The sequence below is a fragment of the Alligator mississippiensis genome, chromosome 15 (assembly GCF_030867095.1).
Source record: "Alligator mississippiensis isolate rAllMis1 chromosome 15, rAllMis1, whole genome shotgun sequence".
NCBI classification, from domain to species: Eukaryota; Metazoa; Chordata; order Crocodylia; family Alligatoridae; genus Alligator; species Alligator mississippiensis.
Window position 1 is genome coordinate 3,080,954 of NC_081838.1, and position 23,781 is coordinate 3,104,734.

Genomic DNA, 23,781 nt, shown 5'->3' on the forward strand with positions numbered 1-23,781 from the left:
GGTCCAGCTTGGATCCTCAGCAGGCCCTTCCTAGCTGGAGGTCAAGGGGCAGCGTGGGTGCTGGGCTCTGACCCGGGCAGGATGGGGCTCCAGCGGAGATCTAGGGGTGCAGGAGCAGGCACTGACAGCCCTCCCTTTGGATCATGGCGGGTCAGGGGGAGATGCCCCACTGCCCCCCCCACCCCGAGGACCCAGGCGTCCCGGCCCCCAGGCCCTCCCACACCCCCACTCTTGCCTCCCTCCGTCCAGAGCTGAAGGGAACCCGTGAATCCAGCCCCCAGCCCCAATAAACTCACGTGTCCGAGGCACATGGCTCCTCCCTGGCAGACCCCAGGTGCAGGAAAGTACCCCACGCTGCCATTGGCTCCTGGCACCACCGTTAAACAGAGGGGGACCGGTGCAGGTGGCTCCAGCACCTGATTGGCTGCTTGGGGAGGCAGGGCTAGAGGCGGAAGCCAATGCGGCAGTAGTGACAGGGCACCCCCGCCCCCCCAGTGACAGTCCTGCTGCCAGGGACAGGCCCTACCCCCAGGTAGGACCATCCCCCACCTGCCTTTGGGATTGCCCCCCTAAAGACCACCCACCCCATAGGGCAGACCACACCCACAAGAGACAGGCCACACCCCTCCCCCTGGATTGGGTCCGTAGAGATCCCTACCCCACCTAGCAGAAGCCACGCCCATCACCACCCCTATTGGGTCCCCTCCAAGCCTAACCACACCCACCAAGGGCAGGCCACACGCCTGAGAGAAATCAGCCCCCCCTTTGGACCCTATGGAGTTCCTGCCCCGCCCCCCTGAGACACCCAAAGAACAGCCCTGCCACAGTGGGCCCCCCCGATAACAGCCCCCGACCTGCTCCACCCCAGAACCAGCTGCATCTCAGAAACAGGTCCAACTACAATGAAACAGGCCCCAGAGGTGGCTGCATCTCCGCCCTAAGTCCCCCCCCCCCGAGCTAGCTGCATCCGTCCTTTATTCCTCCTGGGTTTTGCAGGCACTAGGGGTTGTTCCCCTCTTGGCCCTACCTGCAGGCACCTCTCCAGCCTGCCCCGGAGGAGGAACCGGGATGGGAGGGGGCCCTTTTGACCGCCCCCAAGCACTCCAGACCAGCAGGGTGAGGTTAATAAACAGTTTATTTGCATTTTACAAGATCAATCTTCTTACATTCTCCATTAATTTGCCATTAAAGTGCTGAAAGAGGGGGGGGTTGTTGTTTTGTTTTCTTCCCTTAGGATACATTTGTTAAGAGAAATGATAACAAGCCTCAGGAAAGTGGCCACTGCAGATGGCTTGCCCCACAGCGAAGAAAAGTCCTCTCTTATAGTACAAAAAAATAACGCGACAAACATACAGAGACGACTGAGAGGGTGTCAAGAAACCCAGCCCCAGCGTACACGCGGTTAGTTTTCCAGAGGTCAGTTCTACTTTCCACCAGGAAGTTCTACTTTCAACACCAGGTATAAGCAACCCCCAGCTCAGTCTTCTCCAATTAATCTGTGGATATGGCTACCAGCTTGGTTGGACGCCAGCGCCACGGCGAGAAGGAACCTTTTCACTTCGGACCCCCAAATCAGCTGCGACACTGACACCTCTCCGTCGTGTCTATATATTTTACAGTGTTTTTCCTAGATCCTTTTCTCATGATAGAAATTTCAGCCAGAAGGTAATTAAAATGGAAACGTTCTTTCCATAAGCCAACACTGAAAATATTCAGTAAAAGGAAAACGATATCAAAATATAGCTTGCTAGTAAACTGAAGCTCTCAGCATTGAAGGCGCACGCTGAAGTCTCGAGCACAAGGAAACTCTCCAATGCGTGGGGGGCAGAGCTGTGCGTCCGCCCCCCACTCCTGCTGCAGCCCCTTCCACTACGTGGAACCCGGCCTCCCACCCAGGCATCGCTCCCGTTATTGCTGAGCGTGAAAGTATCCCAAGCGATGGGGTTTATATACAAACACACAGAGGATATATACAGGCCTATGTACACAGACACGTCACTCCTTCTTCTTCGCCACCGTCAGCTCTATCGAAGGCAGCCGTATCCCCACCTTCGTCCCGCTGTCGTTGCTCGAGGAGGACGAGAGCCGGGCCTTGCCGCCCGCCTGCCCCTTCCCCGCCTCGTCGTCACTTCCAGTGACCTCGTAAGACCCTTTGGTTTTCGACCCGATGCCGCCGAATGTCCCGAATTTCAGCTTGCCCTGCTTCCCCTTCTCGCCCCCCGCGCTGGCCTCTAGCTCCAGCGTGCCCGTGGGGGTGGAATGGGAGGAATGTTCGTCGCTGAACGAGGACGACCGGTGGCGCGGCTTCTTGCTTTTAAATAACGAGAACTTCCCTTTGGGGGAAGCGGCCGCCGCGTCCCCTCCTTCCAGCTCCACCTCCATCGAGCCCAGACTCGCCTTGGAGGATTTCAGTTCGCCTTTCGGCCCTGAGACAGACACCGAGGCCTCCGGGGAGGCCACGCTGACACCTTTGCCCTTTGGCTTGGAAAAATTGAATTTGGGCATCTTAATTTTGGATTTCTTCAGCTTAATGTCTGGGTCGTCAAACTCCACGTCTACAGCACCCACGTGAAGGCTGGCATCCGCCTGAGGGAACTCGACATCCACCCCCACTTCCCGCCCCGCCAGCTCAGGCTCTGAAAATGCAAATTTGGGCATTCTCATCTTGGGGAATGACACTTTCCCTAACGCGCTCCCTACGTGGCCCTGGGGGACGCTCACCTCTGCGCTGGGGCCTCTGATGCCTACCGTGGGACCTCTCAGCTCACCTTCCACCTTTGGTCCAGAAATACCAACCCCTCCTTTGATTCTAGGCCCTTTCAAATTGACATCAAAATCTGGCCCAGACACTTTTGGCATGGACATGTCAAACGCGGGACCTTTCACATGGACATCGGGGGCATCGGCATGAAACCCCACTCCGGAAACTTTCCCATCGTAGGAACCCGAAATCTCACGTGTGGGCAGGTTCATTCTCAGACCTCCCATACTCCCCTCTGCACCCTTCAGGCTGACATCTGGTGCCTGCACTCCAAATTTGGGGCCGCTAATACCTCCAGTGACCCCGACGTCGCCCTTCAGCTTTGGTCCTTTCAAGTCAAAGTCAAGGTCAGGTCCAGAGCCGTTTAAGGGCTGCATTTTGAATGTAGGCCCCTTCAATTCTGCTGCCGGCCCCTCCAACCCCATGCCAATCCCTGAGCCTTTCATGTCTCCTCTTATTTGTGGTCCTTCAATATGCATGCCCAGGTCTGACCCCTCAACGTGAGGGCTGGAGATGCCGAATTGGGGGAGTTTAAGGGAAGGAAGTTTAATTGTAGCTCCTGGACCTCCTATGTTGACATCTGGGGTGTCTACAGACACCTGGGGGGACTTGATGTCTCCGGATGCAGTAAAATCACCTTTCAACTTTGGTCCTTTCAAATTTACATCCAAATCTGGTGCAGAAATATCAACGGAAGGCATTTTCACTGTAGGCCCTTTGATATCAAGGTCTGGGGCACTGAGATTAATATCCATGTCTGGGGCTTTCATGCCCCCTCTGATATGCGGACCTGAAAATCCAATATCTCCTTTCATGCCCAGGTCAACATGAGGTCCCTCCAAAGCAGGAGATTTCAACTTTGGCATTTTAAGCTTCCCTCCAATGTCAACGTCTGGGGCATCCAGGCCCACGGCTGGGCCGCTGATGCCACCTGACATATCCAGGTCTCCCTTGATTTTTGGTCCTTTCAAGTTTACATCAAAACCAGGTCCAGAGACTTGGGGCATCGAAAGGTTTCCCGATGGCATGGTCACCTTGGGTCCCTTCAGCTTTGCGTTGACCCCTTCAGCACTGAAGTCAGCCGAAGGAAGGTTCATGCTTCCTTCGATGCCTGGTGCTGAGACATCCAGGCTAACATCAGGGAGCTTTCCACTGAGGCTGGGGGCTGCCACATCCAAACCTGGGGTTTTAAGCTCCCCTTCTATTTTGGGGACCGTTGCAGAAACGTCGCCTTTGAACTTGGATGACCGGATGTCAAACTCGACGTCTGGAAAGGGAAATTTTCCAAACACAGGTTTCTTCCCTTTAGGAGCTTTGACATTCACATCGCCTTTGATGGCTACATCTGGACTAGTGACATTCACGTCGACGTCAGGAGATTTCAAGTCGAGCTCACCGCTGGGAACGCTCACATCAAACCCACCCTTCTTTCCTTTCACCTTCGGGCCACTCATATGAAGCTTAGGCATTTTGAATTTGCTTTTCTTTCCTTTTGCCGAAATGCTAATGTCGGGAGACTCCACATTCAGATCACCTTCTGGGAGGTCAATCTCTGCCGCTGGAGGTTTCACTTCTGCTTTAGGACTCCTTAATCCAAACCCAAATTTTGGTTTCTTAAACTTGGGAAGTTTGACATTTGCCTCTGGACTCTCAAGATTCACATCTGGACATTCAATGTCGAGATCAGGACCCTTCAGACCAAACTCTGGGCCTCTAATATCAACATCAGGACCTTTCAAATTCCCTTCGATCTTTGGAACAGACGCATCAAATTCTCCTTTCATCTTATGGCCTTTTAAATTCAAGTCAATTTCTGGCATGGAGATCTTGGGAACACTGACATGCATCTCGGGCTTCTTGAATTTGGGCCCTTTCAGCTTGCCTTCTGGCCCTTCAAGACTCAAATCTGGGGCATCGATGTCTACCTTAGGGCCCGAGATCTCAAACTCTCCCTTCGGAAGACTGACGTCCACATCGGGGCCTTCCCCTTTGAACCCAGGCATGCCGAACTTAGGCATCTTCATTTTGGGCATTTTCAGTTTTCCTGCAGGGCCATGAATGTCAATGTCTGGGGCATCGATGTCCAATTTGGGGCCTTTGATATCAATTTCAGGCCCTTTCAAATCCCCTTCCAACTTAGGAGCAGAAACATCCATGTCTCCCTTCAGTTTAGGGCCCTTCAGATTTAAGTCGATGTCAGGCATCGACATTTTGGGGGCCTTGACATGCATTTCAGGCATCTTAAATTTGGGACCTTTCAGTTTCCCTTCTGGCCCTTCTATGTCAATGCTGGGAGCATCAATGTCCAATTTGGGGCCTTTAAAGTCAATGTCGGGGCCTTTCAAATCCCCTTCAACCTTTGGAACAGAAATGTCAACATCCCCTTTCAATTTAGGGCCTTTCAAATTCAAGTCAAAATCAGGCATGGAGATTTTGGGAGCCTTAATGTGCATCTCGGGCATCTTAAATTTGGGGCCTTTCAGTTTCCCTTCCGGCCCTTCAATATCCAAATCAGGACCCTCAATGTCTACTTTGGGACCAGAAATATCAATGTCAGCTTTCGGGAGGCTTACATCCACATCTGGCCCCTCCCCTTTGAACCCAGGCATCCCAAATTTGGGCATCTTAAACTTGGGCATCTTGAATCTCCCCTCTGGACCATGAATATCCACGTCTGGGGCATCAATGTCAACTTTGGGGCCTCTGATGTCAAAATCAGGCCCCTTCAAGTCGCCCTCCATCTTTGGAGCTGAGACATCCACATCTCCCTTCAGTTTAGGGCCCTTCAAATTCAAATCAATGTCAGGCATGGAGATTTTGGGGGCCTTGATATGCATTTCAGGCATCTTAAATTTGGGACCTCGGAGCTTTCCCTCCGGGCCTTCAATATCCAAATCGGGACCCTCAATGTCTACTTTGGGACCAGAAATATCAATGTCAGCTTTCGGGAGGCTTACATCCACATCTGGACCTTCCCCTTTGAACCCAGGCATCCCAAACTTGGGCATCTTAAACTTGGGCATTTTGAATTTCCCCTCTGGACCATGGATATCCACGTCTGGGGCATCAATGTCAACCTTCGGGCCCTTGATGTCAATCTCAGGACCCTTCAAGTCACCCTCCAGCTTTGGAGCAGACACATCCACATCCCCCTTCAGTTTTGGACCTTTCAAATTCAAATCAACATCGGGCATGGAGATTTTGGGGGCCTTGAAATGCATCTCAGGCATCTTGAATTTGGGGCCCCTCAGCTTTCCCTCTGGGCCTTCCAAGTCCACATCAGGGACATCAATGTCCAGTTTGGGGCCCTTGATATCCACCTCCGGCCCCTTCAGGTCTCCCTCCACTTTGGGCATAGAAACATCCACATCCCCCTTCACTTTCGGCCCTTTCAGGTTCAGGTCAAAGTCAGGCATCGAGATTTTGGGGGCTTTGAAATGCATCTCGGGCATCTTGAATTTGGGGCCCCTCAGCTTTCCTTCTGGGCCTTCCAAGTCCACATCAGGGACATCAATGTCCAGTTTGGGGCCCTTGATGTCCACCTCCGGGCCCTTCAGGTCTCCCTCCACTTTGGGCACAGAAACATCCATGTCTCCCTTCACTTTAGGCCCTTTCAGGTTCAGGTCAAAGTCAGGCATCGAGATTTTGGGGGCTTTGAAATGCATCTCGGGCATCTTGAATTTGGGGCCTTTCAGTTTTCCTTCCGGACCCTCAATGTCGACATCAGGGCACTCTATGTCCACTTTGGGGCCTTTGATGTCCACATCTGGGCCTTTCAAATCCCCTTGTATCTTAGGAGCTGAAACGTCCAAGTCACCCTTGAGTTTAGGACCTTTCAAATTCAAATCCAAGTCAGGCATGGAGATTTTGGGAGCTTTGATATGCATTTCAGGCATCTTGAATTTGGGGCCTTTCAGCTTCCCTTCTGGTCCTTCAAGACTCAAATCTGGGGCATCAATATCTACCTTAGGGCCCGAGATCTCAAACTCTCCCTTCGGAAGACTGACGTCCACATCGGGGCCTTCCCCTTTGAACCCAGGCATGCCGAACTTAGGCATCTTCATTTTGGGCATTTTCAGTTTTCCTGCAGGGCCGTGAATGTCAACGTCTGGGGCATCGATGTCCAATTTGGGGCCTTTGATATCAATTTCAGGACCTTTTAAATCCCCTTCCAGCTTAGGAGCAGAAACATCCATGTCTCCCTTCAGTTTAGGGCCCTTCAGATTTAAGTCAAAGTCAGGCATGGAGATTTTGGGGGCCTTGATGTTCATTTCAGGCATCTTAAATTTTGGACTTTTCCATTTTCCTTCAGGACCTTCGATATCAAGTCCTGGAGCTTCTATGTCCACTTTGGGGCCCTTTATATCAAACTCTGGTCCCTTCAAGTCACCTTCTACCTTTGGAACGGACAAGTCCAGATCCACATCCCCTTTCAGCTTGGGACCTTTCAAATTGAGATCGAAGTCAGGCATGGAGATTTTTGGTGCCTTGATATTCATCTCTGGCATCTTAAATTTTGGGCCTTTCAGTTTTCCCTCTGGTCCTTCAATATTCAAATCAGGGGCATCTATGTCCAGCTTTGGGCCTTTGATATCCACTTCTGGCCCCTTCAAACCACCTTCTATCTTAGGAGCAGACACATCCACATCTCCCTTCAACTTAGGACCTTTCAAATTCAAGTCAATATCTGGCATGGAGATTTTAGGAACACCAATGTGCATGTCAGGCATCTTGAATTTGGGCCCTTTCAGTTTTCCCTCTGGCCCTTCGACGTTCAAGTCGGGGGCTTCAATGTCTACCTTAGGACCTGAAATGTCGACATCCGCCTTGGGAAGTTTCACATCCACATCTGCCTCCCCTTTGAAGCCAGACATGCCAAATTTGGGCATTTTTAATTTGGGCATTTTGAGTTTTCCTTCAGGCCCATGAATATCAACATCTGGTGCATCAATGTCCAGTTTGGGACCTTTGATATCAACTTCAGGGCACTTCAGTTCCCCTTCCAGCTTTGGGCTAGAAACATCCAAGTCTCCTTTCAGTTTAGGCCCCTTCAGATTTAATTCCACATCTGGCATGGACATTTTAGGGGATGAAATACTCAGAAAAGGCATTTTGAATTTAGATCCTTTGGATTTTGCGTGAATGTCAACATCAGGAGCACTAACGTCCACCTTTGGACCGGACACATCAATATCCGGTTTCTTTACCTTCATATCCACGTCCGGAGTTTGAACTTTAGGGCCAGAGAAACTGAATTTAGGAAGCTTAAATCTTGACTTTTTAGGTTTCCCTTCTATTTCAAGTTTTGGTGTCTCAAGATCGATCTCTGGTCCTTTGACTTCAATGTTAGGACCTTTCAAATCACCTTCCAATTTAGGAAGAGAAACATCAACATCACCCTTCATTTTGGGTCCTTTCAAATTCAAGTCAATATCAGGCATGGAGATTTTAGGCACATTAAAATGCATTTCAGGTTTCTTAAATTTGGGACCCTTCAACTTCCCTTCTGGCCCTTCAATGTCCAAATGAGGACCTTCAAGGTCCACCTTGGGACCTGAAATGTCAATCTCCCCTTTCGGGAGGCTTACATCCACATCTCCTTCTCCTTTGAACCCAGGCATCCCAAATTTGGGCATTTTGAATTTGGGCATTTTGAGTTTACCTTCAGGGCCGTGAAGATCCACGTCGGGAGTATCAATATCAATTCTGGGGCCTTTGATGTCAAACTCTGGACCCTTCAGCTCACCCTCTATTTTTGGAACAGAAACATCCATGTCTCCCTTCAACTTCGGCCCCTTCAAATTCAAATCAGCATCAGGCATGGAGATCTTTTGGGCCTTGATGTGCATCTCAGGCATCTTGAACTTGGGACCTTTGAGCTTTCCTTCGGGGCCTTCAATTTCCAAATCAGGACCTTCAATGTCAACTTTGGGACCTGAAATGTCAACCTCCCCTTTTGGGAGGTTTATGTCCATGTCTGGCCCTTCTCCTTTGAACCCAGGCATCCCAAATTTGGGCATCTTGAACTTGGGCATTTTAAATTTCCCTTCTGGGCCCTGTATATCCATGTCTGGGGCATCAATGTCCAGTTTGGGTCCTTCTAAATCAATCTCAGGCCCCTTCAGGTCACCCTGTATCTTTGGAACAGACACATCCAGATCTCCTTTTAGTTTCGGGCCTTTCAGATTGAAATCGACATCGGGCATGGAAATTTTAGGGGCCTTGATGTGCATTTCTGGCATCTTGAATTTGGGACCCTTCAGCTTTCCCTCTGGGCCTTCCAGGTCCACATCAGGGACATCAATGTCCAGTTTGGGGCCTTTGATATCCACCTCCGGCCCTTTCAGATCTCCCTCCACTTTGGGCAAAGAAACATCCATGTCTCCCTTCACTTTAGGCCCTTTCAGATTCAGGTCAAAGTCAGGCATTGAGATTTTAGGGGCTTTGAAATGCATCTCGGGCATCTTGAATTTGGGACCTCGGAGCTTGCCTTCTGGACCTTCAAGGTCCAATTCAGGAGCATCAATATCTACCTTAGGCCCAGAAATATCCACTTCTGCTGTTGGAAGGTTTACATCAATGTCTGGTCCTTCCCCTTTGAACCCAGGCATCCCAAACTTTGGCATCTTAAACTTAGGCATTTTGAATTTCCCCTCAGGGCCATGAATATCCACATCCGGAGTATCAATGTCAACTTTGGGGCCCTTGATGTCAATATCAGGCCCTTTCAAATCTCCCTCCAGTTTGGGAAGTGAAACATCCACATCTCCCTTCAGTTTAGGGCCTTTCAAATTCAAATCAACATCAGGCATGGAGATTTTGGGAGCCTTAATGTGCATCTCGGGCATCTTAAATTTGGGGCCTTTCAGTTTCCCTTCTGGCCCTTCAATATCCAAATCGGGACCCTCAATGTCTACTTTGGGACCAGAAATATCAATGTCAGCTTTCGGGAGGCTTACATCCACATCTGGCCCCTCCCCTTTGAACCCAGGCATCCCAAATTTGGGCATCTTAAACTTGGGCATCTTGAATCTCCCCTCTGGACCATGAATATCCACGTCTGGGGCATCAATGTCAACTTTGGGGCCTCTGATGTCAAAATCAGGCCCCTTCAAGTCGCCCTCTATCTTTGGAGCTGAGACATCCACATCTCCCTTCAGTTTAGGGCCCTTCAAATTCAAATCAATGTCAGGCATGGAGATTTTGGGGGCCTTGATATGCATTTCAGGCATCTTAAATTTGGGACCTCGGAGCTTTCCCTCTGGGCCTTCAATATCCAAATCGGGACCCTCAATGTCTACTTTGGGACCAGAAATATCAATGTCAGCTTTCGGGAGGCTTACATCCACATCTGGCCCCTCCCCTTTGAACCCAGGCATCCCAAATTTGGGCATCTTAAACTTGGGCATCTTGAATCTCCCCTCTGGACCATGAATATCCACGTCTGGGGCATCAATGTCAACTTTGGGGCCTCTGATGTCAAAATCAGGCCCCTTCAAGTCGCCCTCTATCTTTGGAGCTGAGACATCCACATCTCCTTTCAGTTTAGGGCCCTTCAAATTCAAATCAATGTCAGGCATGGAGATTTTGGGGGCCTTGATATGCATTTCAGGCATCTTAAATTTGGGACCTCGGAGCTTTCCCTCCGGGCCTTCAATATCCAAATCGGGACCCTCAATATCTACTTTGGGACCAGAAATATCAATGTCAGCTTTCGGGAGGCTTACATCCACATCCGGTCCCTCTGCTTTGAGCCCAGGCATCCCAAACTTGGGCATCTTAAACTTGGGCATCTTGAATTTACTTTCTGGACCATGAATATCCAAATCTGGAGCATCAATGTCAACTTTGGGGCCCTTGATGTCAATCTCAGGACCCTTCAAGTCACCCTCCAGCTTTGGAACAGCCAGATCCACATCCCCCTTCAGTTTTGGACCTCTCAAATTAAAATCAACATCGGGCATGGAGATCTTTGGTGTCTTGATATGCATTTCAGGCATCTTAAATTTGGGACCTCGGAGCTTTCCCTCAGGGCCTTCAATATCCAAATCGGGACCCTCAATGTCTACTTTGGGACCGGAAATATCAATATCCCCTTTTGGGAGGCTTACATCCAAGTCTGGCCCCTCCCCTTTCAGCCCAGGCATCCCAAATTTGGGCATTTTGAATTTGGGCATTTTGAATTTCCCCTCTGGGCCATGAATATCCACATCAGGAGCATCAATGTCAATTTTGGGGCCCTTAATATCAATATCAGGACCCTTCAAATCACCCCCCAGCTTTGGAACAGAAACATCCACATCTCCCTTCAGTTTTGGACCTTTCAAATTTAAATCAATGTCAGGCATGGAGATTTTGGGGGTCTTCATGTGCATTTCAGGCATCTTAAATTTGGGACCTCGGAGCTTTCCCTCAGGGCCTTCAATATCCAAATCAGGACCCTCAATGTCTACTTTGGGACCGGAAATATCAATATCCCCTTTTGGGAGGCTTACATCCAAGTCTGGCCCCTCCCCTTTCAGCCCAGGCATCCCAAATTTGGGCATTTTGAATTTGGGCATTTTGAATTTCCCCTCTGGACCATGAATATCCACATCAGGAGCATCAATGTCAATTTTGGGGCCCTTAATTTCAATATCAGGACCCTTCAAATCACCCCCCAGCTTTGGAACAGAAACATCCACATCTCCCTTCAGTTTAGGGCCTTTCAAATTCAAATCAACATCAGGCATGGAGATTTTGGGAGCCTTAATGTGCATCTCGGGCATCTTAAATTTGGGACCTTTCAGTTTCCCTTCCGGCCCTTCAATATCCAAATCGGGACCCTCAATGTCTACTTTGGGACCAGAAATATCAATGTCAGCTTTCGGGAGGCTTACATCCACATCTGGCCCCTCCCCTTTGAACCCAGGCATCCCAAATTTGGGCATCTTAAACTTGGGCATCTTGAATCTCCCCTCTGGACCATGAATATCCACGTCTGGGGCATCAATGTCAACTTTGGGGCCTCTGATGTCAAAATCAGGCCCCTTCAAGTCGCCCTCCATCTTTGGAGCTGAGACATCCACATCTCCCTTCAGTTTAGGGCCCTTCAAATTCAAATCAATGTCAGGCATGGAGATTTTGGGGGCCTTGATATGCATTTCAGGCATCTTAAATTTGGGACCTCGGAGCTTTTCCTCCGGGCCTTCAATATCCAAATCGGGACCCTCAATGTCTACTTTGGGACCAGAAATATCAATGTCAGCTTTCGGGAGGCTTACATCCACATCTGGACCTTCCCCTTTGAACCCAGGCATCCCAAATTTGGGCATCTTAAACTTGGGCATCTTGAATTTCCCCTCTGGACCATGAATATCCACGTCTGGGGCATCAATGTCAACCTTCGGGCCCTTGATGTCAATCTCAGGACCCTTCAAGTCACCCTCCAGCTTTGGAGCAGACACATCCACATCCCCCTTCAGTTTTGGACCTCTCAAATTAAAATCAACATCGGGCATGGAGATTTTGGGGGCCTTGAAATGCATCTCAGGCATCTTGAATTTGGGGCCCCTCAGCTTTCCCTCTGGGCCTTCCAAGTCCACATCAGGGACATCAATGTCCAGTTTGGGGCCTTTGATATCCACCTCCGGCCCCTTCAGGTCTCCCTCCACTTTGGGCACAGAAACATCCATGTCTCCCTTCACTTTAGGCCCTTTCAGATTCAGGTCAAAGTCAGGCATCGAGATTTTGGGGGCTTTGAAATGCATCTCGGGCATCTTGAATTTGGGGCCTTTCAGTTTTCCCTCCGGACCCTCAATGTCAACATCAGGGCACTCTATGTCCACTTTGGGGCCTTTGATGTCCACATCTGGGCCTTTCAAATCACCTTCCAGTTTGGGAGCAGAGACATCCACACCCCCCTTCACTTTAGGACCTTTCAAATTCAAATCAATGTCAGGCATGGAGATTTTGGGGGCCTTGATGTGCATCTCAGGCATCTTAAATTTGGGACCTCGGAGCTTTCCATCAGGCCCTTCAATATCCAAATCGGGACCCCCAATATCTACTTTGGGACCAGAAATATCCACCTCCCCTTTCGGGAGGCTTACATCCACATCTGGACCCTCCCCTTTGAACCCAGGCATCCCAAATTTGGGCATCTTAAACTTGGGCATCTTGAATTTCCCCTCTGGACCATGAATATCCACGTCTGGGGCATCAATGTCCACTTTGGGGCCCCTGATGTCAATCTCAGGACCCTTCAAGTCACCCTCCAGCTTTGGAGCAGACACATCCACATCCCCCTTCAGTTTTGGACCTTTCAAATTCAAATCAACATCGGGCATGGAGATTTTGGGGGCCTTGAAATGCATCTCAGGCATCTTGAATTTGGGGCCCCTCAGCTTTCCTTCTGGGCCTTCCAAGTCCACATCAGGGACATCAATGTCCAGTTTGGGGCCTTTGATATCCACCTCTGGCCCCTTCAGGTCTCCCTCCACTTTGGGCACAGAAACATCCACATCCCCCTTCACTTTCGGCCCTTTCAGGTTCAGGTCAAAGTCAGGCATCGAGATTTTGGGGGCTTTGAAGTGCATCTCGGGCATCTTGAATTTGGGACCTTTCAGTTTCCCCTCTGGGCCTTCAATGTCCACGTCTGGGACCCCTATGTCCACTTTGGGGCCTCTGATATCGACATCAGGACCCTTCAAATCACCTTCCAGTTTGGGAGCAGAAACATCCACACCCCCCTTCACTTTTGGACCTTTCAAATTCAAATCGACATCTGGCATGGAGATTTTGGGGGCCTTGAAATGCATCTCAGGCATCTTGAATTTGGGGCCCCTCAGCTTTCCTTCTGGGCCTTCCAGGTCCACATCAGGGACATCAATGTCCAGTTTGGGGCCTTTGATATCCACCTCTGGGCCCTTCAGGTCTCCCTCCACTTTGGGCACAGAAACATCCACATCCCCCTTCACTTTAGGCCCTTTCAGGTTCAGGTCAAAGTCAGGCATTGAGATTTTAGGGGCTTTGAAATGCATTTCAGGCATCTTGAATTTGGGGCCTTTCAGTTTTCCTTCCGGACCCTCAATGTCGACATCAGGGATATCAACATCTACTTTGGGGCCCTTGATGTCTATATCTGGTGCTTTCAAATCCCCTTCTAACTTGGGAGCGGAAACATCCACACCCCCTTTCCATTTAGGACCTTTCAAATTCAAATCAACATCAGGCATGGAGATTTTGGGGGCCTTGAAATGCATTTCAGGCATCTTGAATTTAGGGCCTTTCAGTTTTCCCTCAGGACCCTCAATGTCGACATCAGGGCACTCTATGTCCACCTTGGGGCCTTTCAAATCCCCTTGTATCTTTGGAGCTGAAACATCCACATCCCCCTTCATTTTGGGGCCTTTCAAATTAAAGTCTACATCAGGCATAGAAATTTTAGGTGCCTTAATATGCATTTCAGGCATCTTGAATTTGGGTCCTTTCCATTTCCCTTCAGGACCTTCAATCTCAAGGTCTGGAGCATCCACGTCCAATTTTGGACCCTTAATGTCCACATCAGGTCCTTTCAAGTCACCTTCTATTTTGGGGACAGTAACATCCATGTCCCCCTTCACTTTAGGTCCCTTCAAGTTTAAATCTATATCTGGCATAGAGATTTTAGGAACGCTGAAATGCATGTCAGGCATCTTAAATTTGGGGCCTTTTACTTTTCCCTCTGGACCTTCGATGTTCACATCTGGGGCATCAACCTCTACCTTGGGCCCAGAAATATCCACCTCCCCTTTCGGAAGACTTACATCCACATCTGGCCCCTCCCCCTTGAACCCAGGCATCCCAAACTTGGGCATTTTGAACTTAGGCATTTTGAATTTACCCTCTGGTCCACGAATGTCCACATCTGGCGCGTCAATGTCCACTTTGGGGCCCTGAAGCTCCATGCTGGGACCCTTCAGGTCACCTTCTATTTTTGGGACAGAAACGTCCACGTCCCCCTTCAGCTTGGGCCCTTTCAGGTTTAAGTCAATGTCTGGCATAGAGATTTTTGGAGCCTTGATGTGCATCTCAGGCATCTTAAATTTGGGGCCTCGCAGTTTTCCTTCTGGGCCTTCAATGTCCAACTCTGGGGCACCAATGTCTATCTTGGGACCAGAGACGTCCACCTCCCCTTTTGGAAGCTTCACATCCACATCAGGTCCCTCTCCTTTGAAACCAGGCATCCCAATTTTGGGCATTTTGAATTTGGGCATTTTGAATTTACCTTCTGGGCCATGAATATCCATTTCTGGGGCATCTATGTCTACTTTGGGGCCCCTGATGTCAATATCAGGCCCTTTCAAATCTCCTTCCAGTTTAGGAGCAGAGATATCAACCTCACCTTTTAATTTTGGGGCTTTCAGATTCAGGTCGACATCTGGCATGGAGATTTTGGGGGCTTTGATATGCATTTCAGGCATCTTAAATTTCGGACCTCTCAGTTTTCCTTCAGGGCACTCCAGGTCCATGTCAGGTGCTTCCACATCCAGTTTTGGACCCTTGATATCAATTTCAGGTCCTTTCAAATCACCTTCTATCTTTGGGACAGTAACATCCATCCCTCCTCTTGCTTTAGGTCCTTTCAGATTCAAGTCCACATCTGGCATAGAGATCTTAGGGGCCTTAATATTTAGTTTGGGCATTTTAAATTTAGAGCCCTTTACTTTGCCTTCTGGACACTCCAAATCCACATCAGGGACATCCACATCCACTTGGGGCCCTCTGAAATCACCTTCCATCTTCAGACCAGAAGTATCCACATTTCCCTTCAGTTTAGGTGCCTTCAAACTAAGGTCTGCATCTGGCATGGAGATTTTGGGGGCCTGGATATTTAACTCAGGCATCTTAAACTTGGGGCCTTTCAGTTTTCCTTCTGGGCCTTCGATGTCCAAGCTGGGAGCAGCAATGTCGACCTTCGGACCAGAAATCTCCACCTCCCCTTTTGGCAGTGTTATGTCCACATCAGGGCCCTCTCCTTTCAGGCCTGGCACCCCAAACTTGGGCATCTTCAGCTTGGGCATCTTCAATCTGCCCTCTGGGCCATGAATGTCCACATCTGGGACATCAATGTCAACCTTTGGGCCCTTGACATCGATGCCAGGGGCTTTCAGGTCACCCTCTATCTTTGGAACAGAAACATCCACATCCCCCTTCAGTTTAGGGCCTTTCAGGTTCAAGTCAATGTCAGGGATTGATATATGGGGGGTCTTGGCATGCATTTCAGGCATCTTAAACTTGGGGCCTTTCACTTTTCCCTCTGGGCCTTCAATGTCCACGCTGGGAGCAACAAAGTCGACCTTTGGACCAGAAATTTCCACATCAGGGCCCTCCCCTTTCAGGCCTGGCATCCCAAACTTGGGCATCTTCATTTTGGGCATCTTCAGTTTGCCCTCTGGGCCATGAATGTCCATGTCTGGGACATCAATGTCAACCTTCGGGCCCTTGATATCAATGCTGGGGCCTTTCAGGTCACCTTCAACCTTTGGAACAGAAATATCCACATCTCCCTTGATCTTGGGACCCTTCAAACCCAAATCAACATCGGGCATAGAGACCTTTGGTGCCTTGACGTGCATTTCTGGCATCGTAATTTTGGGACCTTTCAGTTTTCCTTCTGGACCTTTGATGTCCAAGCTGGGAGCAGCAATGTCGACCTTTGGACCAGAAATCTCCACCTCCCCTTTTGGCAGTGTTATGTCCACATCAGGGCCCTCTCCTTTCAGGCCTGGCACGCCAAACTTAGGCATCTTCATTTTCGGCATCTTCAATCTGCCCTCTGGGCCATGAATGTCCACATCTGGGACATCAATGTCAACCTTTGGACCTTTGACATCAATGCTAGGGGCTTTCAGGTCACCCTTTATCTTTGGAACAGAAACGTCCACATCCCCCTTCAGTTTAGGGCCTTTCAGGTTCAAGTCAATGTCAGGGATTGATATATGGGGGGTCTTGGCATGCATTTCGGGCATCTTAAACTTGGGGCCTTTCACTTTTCCTTCTGGGCCTTCAATGTCCACGCTGGGAGCAGCAAGGTCGACCTTTGGACCAGAAATTTCCACATCAGGGCCCTCCCCTTTCAGGCCTGGCATCCCAAACTTGGGCATCTTCATTTTGGGCATCTTCAGTTTGCCCTCTGGGCCATGAATGTCCATGTCTGGGACATCAATGTCAACATTTGGGCCCTTGATATCAACACTGGGGGCTTTCAGGTCACCTTCAACCTTTGGAACAGAAATATCCACATCCCCCTTGACCTTCGGACCCTTCAAACCCAGATCAACATCAGGCATGGAGATCTTTGGTGCCTTGATGTGCATTTCTGGCATCTTAAACTTGGGGCCTTTCAGTTTTCCTTCTGGACCTTCAATGTCCACGCTGGGAGCAGCAAGGTCAACCTTCGGACCAGAAATCTCCACCTCCCCTTTTGGCAGTGTTATGTCCACATCAGGGCCCTTCCCTTTCAGGCCTGGCATCCCAAACTTGGGCATCTTCATTTGGGGCATCTTCAGTTTGCCCTCTGGGCCATGCATGTCTACGTCTGGGGCATCAATATCGACCTTTGGGCCTTTGACATCGATGCCAGGGGCTTTCAGGTCACCCTTTATCTTTGGTACAGAAACATCCACATCCCCCTTCAGTTTAGGGCCTTTCAGGTTCAAGTCAATGTCAGGGATTGATATATGGGGGGTCTTGACATGCATTTCGGGCATCTTAAACTTGGGGCCTTTCACTTTTCCTTCTGGGCCTTCAATGTCCACGCTGGGAGCAGCAAGGTCGACCTTTGGACCAGAAATTTCCACATCAGGGCCTTCCCCTTTCAGGCCTGGCATCCCAAACTTGGGCATTTTCATTTTGGGCATCTTCAGTTTGCCCTCTGGGCCATGAATGTCCATGTCTGGGACATCAATGTCAACCTTTGGGCCCTTGATATCAATGCTGGGGCCTTTCAGGTCACCCTCTATCTTTGGAACAGAAATATCCACATCCCCCTTGACCTTAGGACCCTTCAAACCCAGATCAACGTCAGGCATGGAGATCTTTGGTGCTTTGACGTGCATTTCCGGCATCGTAATTTTGGGACCTTTCAGTTTTCCTTCTGGGCCTTTGATGTCCAAGCTGGGAGCAGCAATGTCAACCTTTGGACCAGAAATCTCCACCTCCCCTTTTGGCAGTGTTATGTCCATGTCAGGGCCTTCCCCTTTCAGGCCTGGCACACCAAACTTAGGCATCTTCATTTTAGGCATCTTCAATCTGCCCTCTGGGCCATGAATGTCCACATCTGGGACATCAATGTCAACCTTTGGGCCCTTGACATCGATGCCAGGGGCTTTCAGGTCACCCTCTATCTTTGGAACAGAAACATCCACATCCCCCTTCAGTTTAGGGCCTTTCAGGTTCAAGTCAATGTCAGGGATTGATATATGGGGGGTCTTGGCATGCATTTCAGGCACCTTAAATTTGGGGCCTTTCAGGTGTCCTTCTGGCCCTTTGATATCTATGGCAGGAGCGTCTATTCCCACTTTGGGACCTTGGATGTCAACCTGAGGCCCTTTGAAGTCACCTGTTATCCTGGGGACGGAAACACCCATATCTCCCTTCACCTTGGGCCCCTTCAGGTTCACATTCACATCTGGCAGGGACACATCAGGCCCTTTGAGCTGACCTTCTGGACGCTGGATGCTGACGGCAGGAGCTTCAAGGTCTAACTTTGGGCCTTTGATGCCCACAGCAGGTCCTTTCAGACCCCCAGAAATATCTGTCTTCCGTCCCTGCAGACTGGGGCCTTTCAGATTCAAGTTCACATCAGACATGGAGATCTGCGGTGTCTGAGCAAGGAATTCAGGCTGCGTTAGTTTAGGACCTTTCCATTCTCCTTCCAGGTGCAGACCAGGGGTGCCAATATCTCCCTTGGGTCCTGTCACTGCCACCCCTCCTTTGGGAAGAGCCACATCCACAGTCGGGCCCGATGCACTGAATTTAGGGAATTTCATTTGGGGCATTTTTATTTTTCCTTCAGCCCCTGGAATAGCAGCAAGGTCGCCCTCGGGGCCTCTGATATCAACACTGGGACCTCGTAGTGTCGGAGAGGGAACCTGCACAGTTCCTCTTAGCCCAGGGCCTTTTAGATCCACGTCCACCTGTGGCCCTGATATTTTAGGCCCTTCCACTGAAGGCCTCGTCAATTTGGGACCTTCAATATGAACAGAGGAAGGTGCAATATCGACCTGAGGAGCCTGTATCTTTGGCGCAGACAGATCAGCCCCGGCCTGTGGCATTTGGACGTCAAGACCGGGGCCTGAAACCGCAAATCCAAACTTGGGCATCTTCATGGCAGGCATGTTTATTTTTCCAGTGCTCTCAACATTAATACTCGGGCCCGTGAGGTCTTGCCCAGCACCTTTGATTCCTGGAACAGAAACGTCCACCCGAGGAGGTTCAAGATCCCCCCGGATCTGAGGGCCAGAAATATCAACTCCGAAGCCCTTCGTTTTGGGGAACAATAGATCAGCCTTGGGACCAGAGACATCAACCTGTGGGAATTTGGCTCCCGGGGCTTGTGCTTTAATATCAATGCCAGAAACTCCTGTTTGACCGCCCCTCACGTGAAACCCTGCATCTAGGGGTCCCGCGGGGTCTTTCCCATCCATCCCAGGGGAGCGGACCTCAGAGGCCGGGAACCTGGCGCCAGAGACGTGAAACCCGGGGACTTCCACCGTCACTGATTTTCCTGCTTCCGTCCCCGGAGCGTGGCTGTCTGGGCCGTGAAAGCCCGTGTGAGTTCTCAGCTGCGCGCCTGTGACGCGGGGTCCTGATATGCTGATGTCAGGTCTTCCCACATGGCTGCCGGGGGCACCCACATCCAGCTTCCCGGCAGACACCTCCACCGTTGGTCTGGAGCAGGAGATGCCAGGAGCGCCCCTTCGGACGCCCGCGCTGAGGTCTGTGGCTTGGACCGTCCTCCCATGCAAGTCCACAGCTGGGATTTTGACCGGGGGCCTCCCCACCTCCGTTTCATACTCTGTAGTTCGCGTGACGTGGGTGAATTCGTGCCTCGGCATCTTGATTTTAAACTCCGGGCTTGTGACATCGATGTCCTTGGCTCCTTCGGGCCCCGTGACATCCACAGTGTACGCCGTGACCTTCTTGGTGACGGTGATGGTCCTGCTTTGCGTCCCGGCCTTCTCAGCCTCTGCTGCATCCTCCGACTTCAGCCGTGGCTTGATTTTCGTGGTGTAAATCCGTTGGTATTCCTCGTCGTCTCCACTCTAGGAATGAAAGGCATTTATTAGCACCAGGGGTCCTAATCCGAACCCTAACCTCTGCCTTTCCTTTCTCCTGGTGACTGCAGCTCGGAGGGGAAAGAGGGCTCTGTGCACTGCACTGAATCCATGCCGTGCCACGTGCTGGCCACGGCTCGCTTCTAGGGGCATCTCCGTGCAGCAACGGCCCCGCCAGCCTTTGCCAGAGATGCCTAGAGCTGCCGGCCAAGTTTGCCTCTCAGAAATGCTAACTCAGCTCCGTTCCCAGGGTCTCTGCCCAGCCTGGCTCAGCCCTGCCAGCTGCTTTCTGGCCGTGGCGGGTGGCTAGCGGTCTCAGGCCAGGCAGGGCTGGCCGGCATCTCCCTGCAAATCCTCTCCGCAGCCTCACGGCACCTCCTTGGCCCTGACGACAGCGACTCCGGGGTCCGTACAGGAAAGGCTGCAGGACCCAGGGGCTGCTCCCTACTCGCCCTCCCCTCCCGCCAAGCCAGAGCTGGCGTGTCGCTGTCGCTCACCAGAACCACCTCTGGACCGCTGTGCGTGAAGACATCGTGTGACCAGGACTGTCCCGGCAGCGGGGACCTGTCCCCCTTCCGCTGTAGCCGCAGCCCCACGGTGTGGTGGCCCATGCTTCTCAGGAGCTGCGTGACCTCCCCAGACTGCAGGTTGTCGAAGTAGACTGTGGCGCTCACAATCTGATCTCCTGTGGGTGCAAGGAGGGAGGGGTGACGCCAGGTTGCATTGGCCCGGGGGCCGGGGTCAGACCACAAGCGCTCGGTCCTTGCCGCGCCTGGAAGCACCAACAGCTGCGATGCCAGAAGGGGCTGGCCGTGGCCCAGGAGCAGGGCACGGCAGGGAGGGCATCGCTGCCTCTCCTGGGCAGCCTGTGCTGCTCGGTGGGCAGGGCACCGGGGGTCCTGGGTTCAATCCCCACTTCTGCTGCTGCCCTTCCCTTCCCTTCCCTTCCCTTCCCTGGGCCTCTGTTCAGACCAGTGAGTCTCAACCTGGGGGCTGTGGCAACTCTCAAGGGTGCTACACACGGCCAGCACCCTTCACAAGACCAGCCCAGAGGTGTCCCGTAGAAATCCACGGTGTTAAAAAACCACTCGGACCCGGTCTGGTCTTTCTGAGCTCTTTGCAACAGGAGACTTGCTCCAGTACTTCCCTGAATCGCTATAGTACGTTGCTGTCCTCCAAAAAAGAGAGGAGCGAACACTAAGAGCAGGCGTTTTCCCAGGGGACCTAGAGTCTTAACGAGTCTAAAAAAGCCAGGCTGGAAGGCTTCGGGCTCGACGAGCTCCGGTGCCGACCCAGCGCAGGAGCAGGAGGTTGCAATGGCAGGGAAGTCCTACGGAAAGGCAGAGACGCGGGGAGAGGACGCTCACCCTCCTTCACGGCGCCGGTCTTGGCCGCGGGGGAGTTCTGCACCACCTGCTTCACGAAGACACCCTCATCCGTCTGGTCGAGGGTGATGCCGTGGGAGCCGCTGCCTTGCCAGTTGGGGAGCAGGATCTCCCGCGTTTCTTCCTCTTTCTGCTCCATCTGGAGGGTGAAACGCAGGAAGGCACCGGGGTGAGAAGCACGGCCGGCAGCCACTGCGGGCCAGAGCCTGGGGAGCCCGCTGTGCCTGGGCGGACACCTGTCGGGGGGTCCCGAACACCCCTCCCCGCTCGTTGCTCTCCTGGGGGCGTCCCCGACATCCCTCCTCCGCACAGACATTGATCCCAGGAGCGGGTCAATCTGGATGATTCATGTGCGAGGGACGGCGGATGGTGCGGGACAGTTTCCAGGGAACTGAGATGCGTGGGCTGGCGATCACGCCCAAAGCTATGAGGCAACCCCAGGGAAGAGCACGGGTCGTGACTCAGTTTCCCTGTGGCCAAAAGATCGCTCTTGCAGAGAAACGGGCCAGTGGTCACAGGCTGCGACTCGGTTTCCCTGCCCCGCTGGCCCAGAGCTTTCCACCCCAGCACGGGGGGGGCTGGACCGGGTGGTCTGCAAGGTCCCTTCCAGCCCCGAACAACCACGAACTATGAAACGGGCAGGAGCGCAGGCATCTGGACCTGAACCGGGTAAACCTCTTCCGGGTGGGAACCTAGAGCTCGCCTCGACCACGAGGACGGACTCGGAGGGGCCCGAGCGCTCCCCACCCAGCAGGGAGGACCTCGGTGTATTGTCTGCTGGATGTAGCTGCTCTGGGTCGTGGTGCCTGATTGAGGAGATCCCAAGCAACCAGGGTGTGGTTACCAGTCTACAATAAACCGGTGCATGACATGCCCAATTAACCGGGGTAGAGTTGGAAGGAACTTCCTTTGCCTTCTCTTGTACTTCTCCAGACAAAATAAAAGCCCCCATGGGACAAAGCGCCCAGGCCCGTGGAGATGGACTGGAGGGATCCCGGCATGTGCGACCAGCTGCTCCACGTCTCCAGCACTCGCGGCGGAGAGGCGGCTGGCATTGGTGTGCTGGCGCTTGGCCACGTCGCTTCCCCGTGAGGCCCCAGCTGGAAGCTAAGCGGATGCAGAGGGACCGCGAGATAAAGGGGTGCCCCAGCGGGACGGCGAGCAGTCTGGGCCCTCGGGCAGGCTGCGCCAGGCGGGCACAGGCATGCTCCGAGGAAGCAGAAATGCTCCTTTGTGTGCAGGGGAAGGGAAGGATCCCCCCCCCCGCAGAGGTCTCCCAGGCTGCAGGCTGGCCCGTGCTCAGAGTTGGCCTCCGCCCAGACGGGAGCGGGCAAAGTGAGTCACCGAGAAAGCACAGACCGCGCCCTGTCCAGGACGGGATCAGCAACGGAGCTGGTGGGACCCGGCCGGCTCCACTGACCTTTCAGGGACTCTGGTCCGGGCTGGAACCGCCCCAGGAACTCCTCCCTTTTCACTTGCTTATCCTTCGGTGATCTTCGGTGCAGTTTCCCAGCCTGGCAGAGAAATCGGAGTCCAGAGTCAAGCACCCCATGCTGGCGGGGCGTGCACGAGCGCATCGCTTTCTCCGCGTCTGCAAAGGATGACCCCCACGAAGCCTGCTCTCGCCCCCAGCCCCCACTGCCCTCCCCTGCCGGCCCCCGCTCCCTCCCCAGAGCAGGCATCCCAGCTCTGCCCAAGAGGCTTCCTGGATTTGGGGCGACTGCAGTCCCAGCACTTGGCACTTAAGTAAGGCCACGCCAGCACCCAACTGAAAAGCTCTGTCTAAGAGTCGGATCTTGCCGTGGCGATGCACAATTAGCATCCAACATCATCAGAATATGAGCGCGGCAATTTCCTGGGTCAGGCCCTACGTCCGTCTGGACCGGTCTCCCGTGCCCCACGGCGGGCAGAGAGCGGGGCCTGTACTGTAGGGGAGTGACCGGGGTCCGAGTTCGACTCCCGCTTGCAGCCTCCGGCATCGAGGGTGCAGGCAGTGGTGAAGCGGGGGCCGCGCCCCTCGCTGCCGTGCCCCGTAGCTACCGGTGCCCCTTTCCTCCAAGCAAGCGTCCGCTCCCTTGGTGCATCCGGCTACGCTGCCAGCTTCCCCCTGTCCCGTGATAACGAGCCCCACGCTTTTACTCTGCGCTGGGGGGGAAAGAAGTGCCCGGGGTTTGTTTTCGACTGACTGCCTACCGGTTTCGCATCGACCCCTCGTTCTTGTCTGGTGAGAGACGGTCAATAATGAATCCCTACGACTTTCTCTTCCCCACTGAGTCTTCCGTAAAGCCTTGTCATGTATGTGCCCCCGCTTCTAATCAGAAGAGGCCTCGTTAGG

At 52.3% G+C, this 23,781-nt stretch overlaps 1 protein-coding gene across 2 annotated transcripts in view; it reads right to left on the reverse strand.

Moving 5' to 3' along the window:
• Positions 1-1,117: 1,117 nt before the first annotated feature.
• The window catches only part of LOC102565224 (neuroblast differentiation-associated protein AHNAK), a 28,398-nt gene continuing 5,734 nt past the window's right edge, over positions 1,118-23,781 (reverse strand). For both annotated transcript variants that reach the window (XM_059718368.1, XM_059718369.1), the window contains exons 2-5: positions 22,867-22,960; positions 21,429-21,585; positions 20,559-20,746; positions 1,118-20,049 (exon numbers count right to left, since the gene is read on the reverse strand). In XM_059718368.1, coding sequence (XP_059574351.1) covers positions 1,996-20,049; positions 20,559-20,746; positions 21,429-21,585 — 18,399 coding nt within the window. In that variant the 5' untranslated portion in view covers positions 22,867-22,960 and the 3' untranslated portion in view covers positions 1,118-1,995. The remainder of the gene's footprint in view (positions 20,050-20,558; positions 20,747-21,428; positions 21,586-22,866; positions 22,961-23,781) is intronic.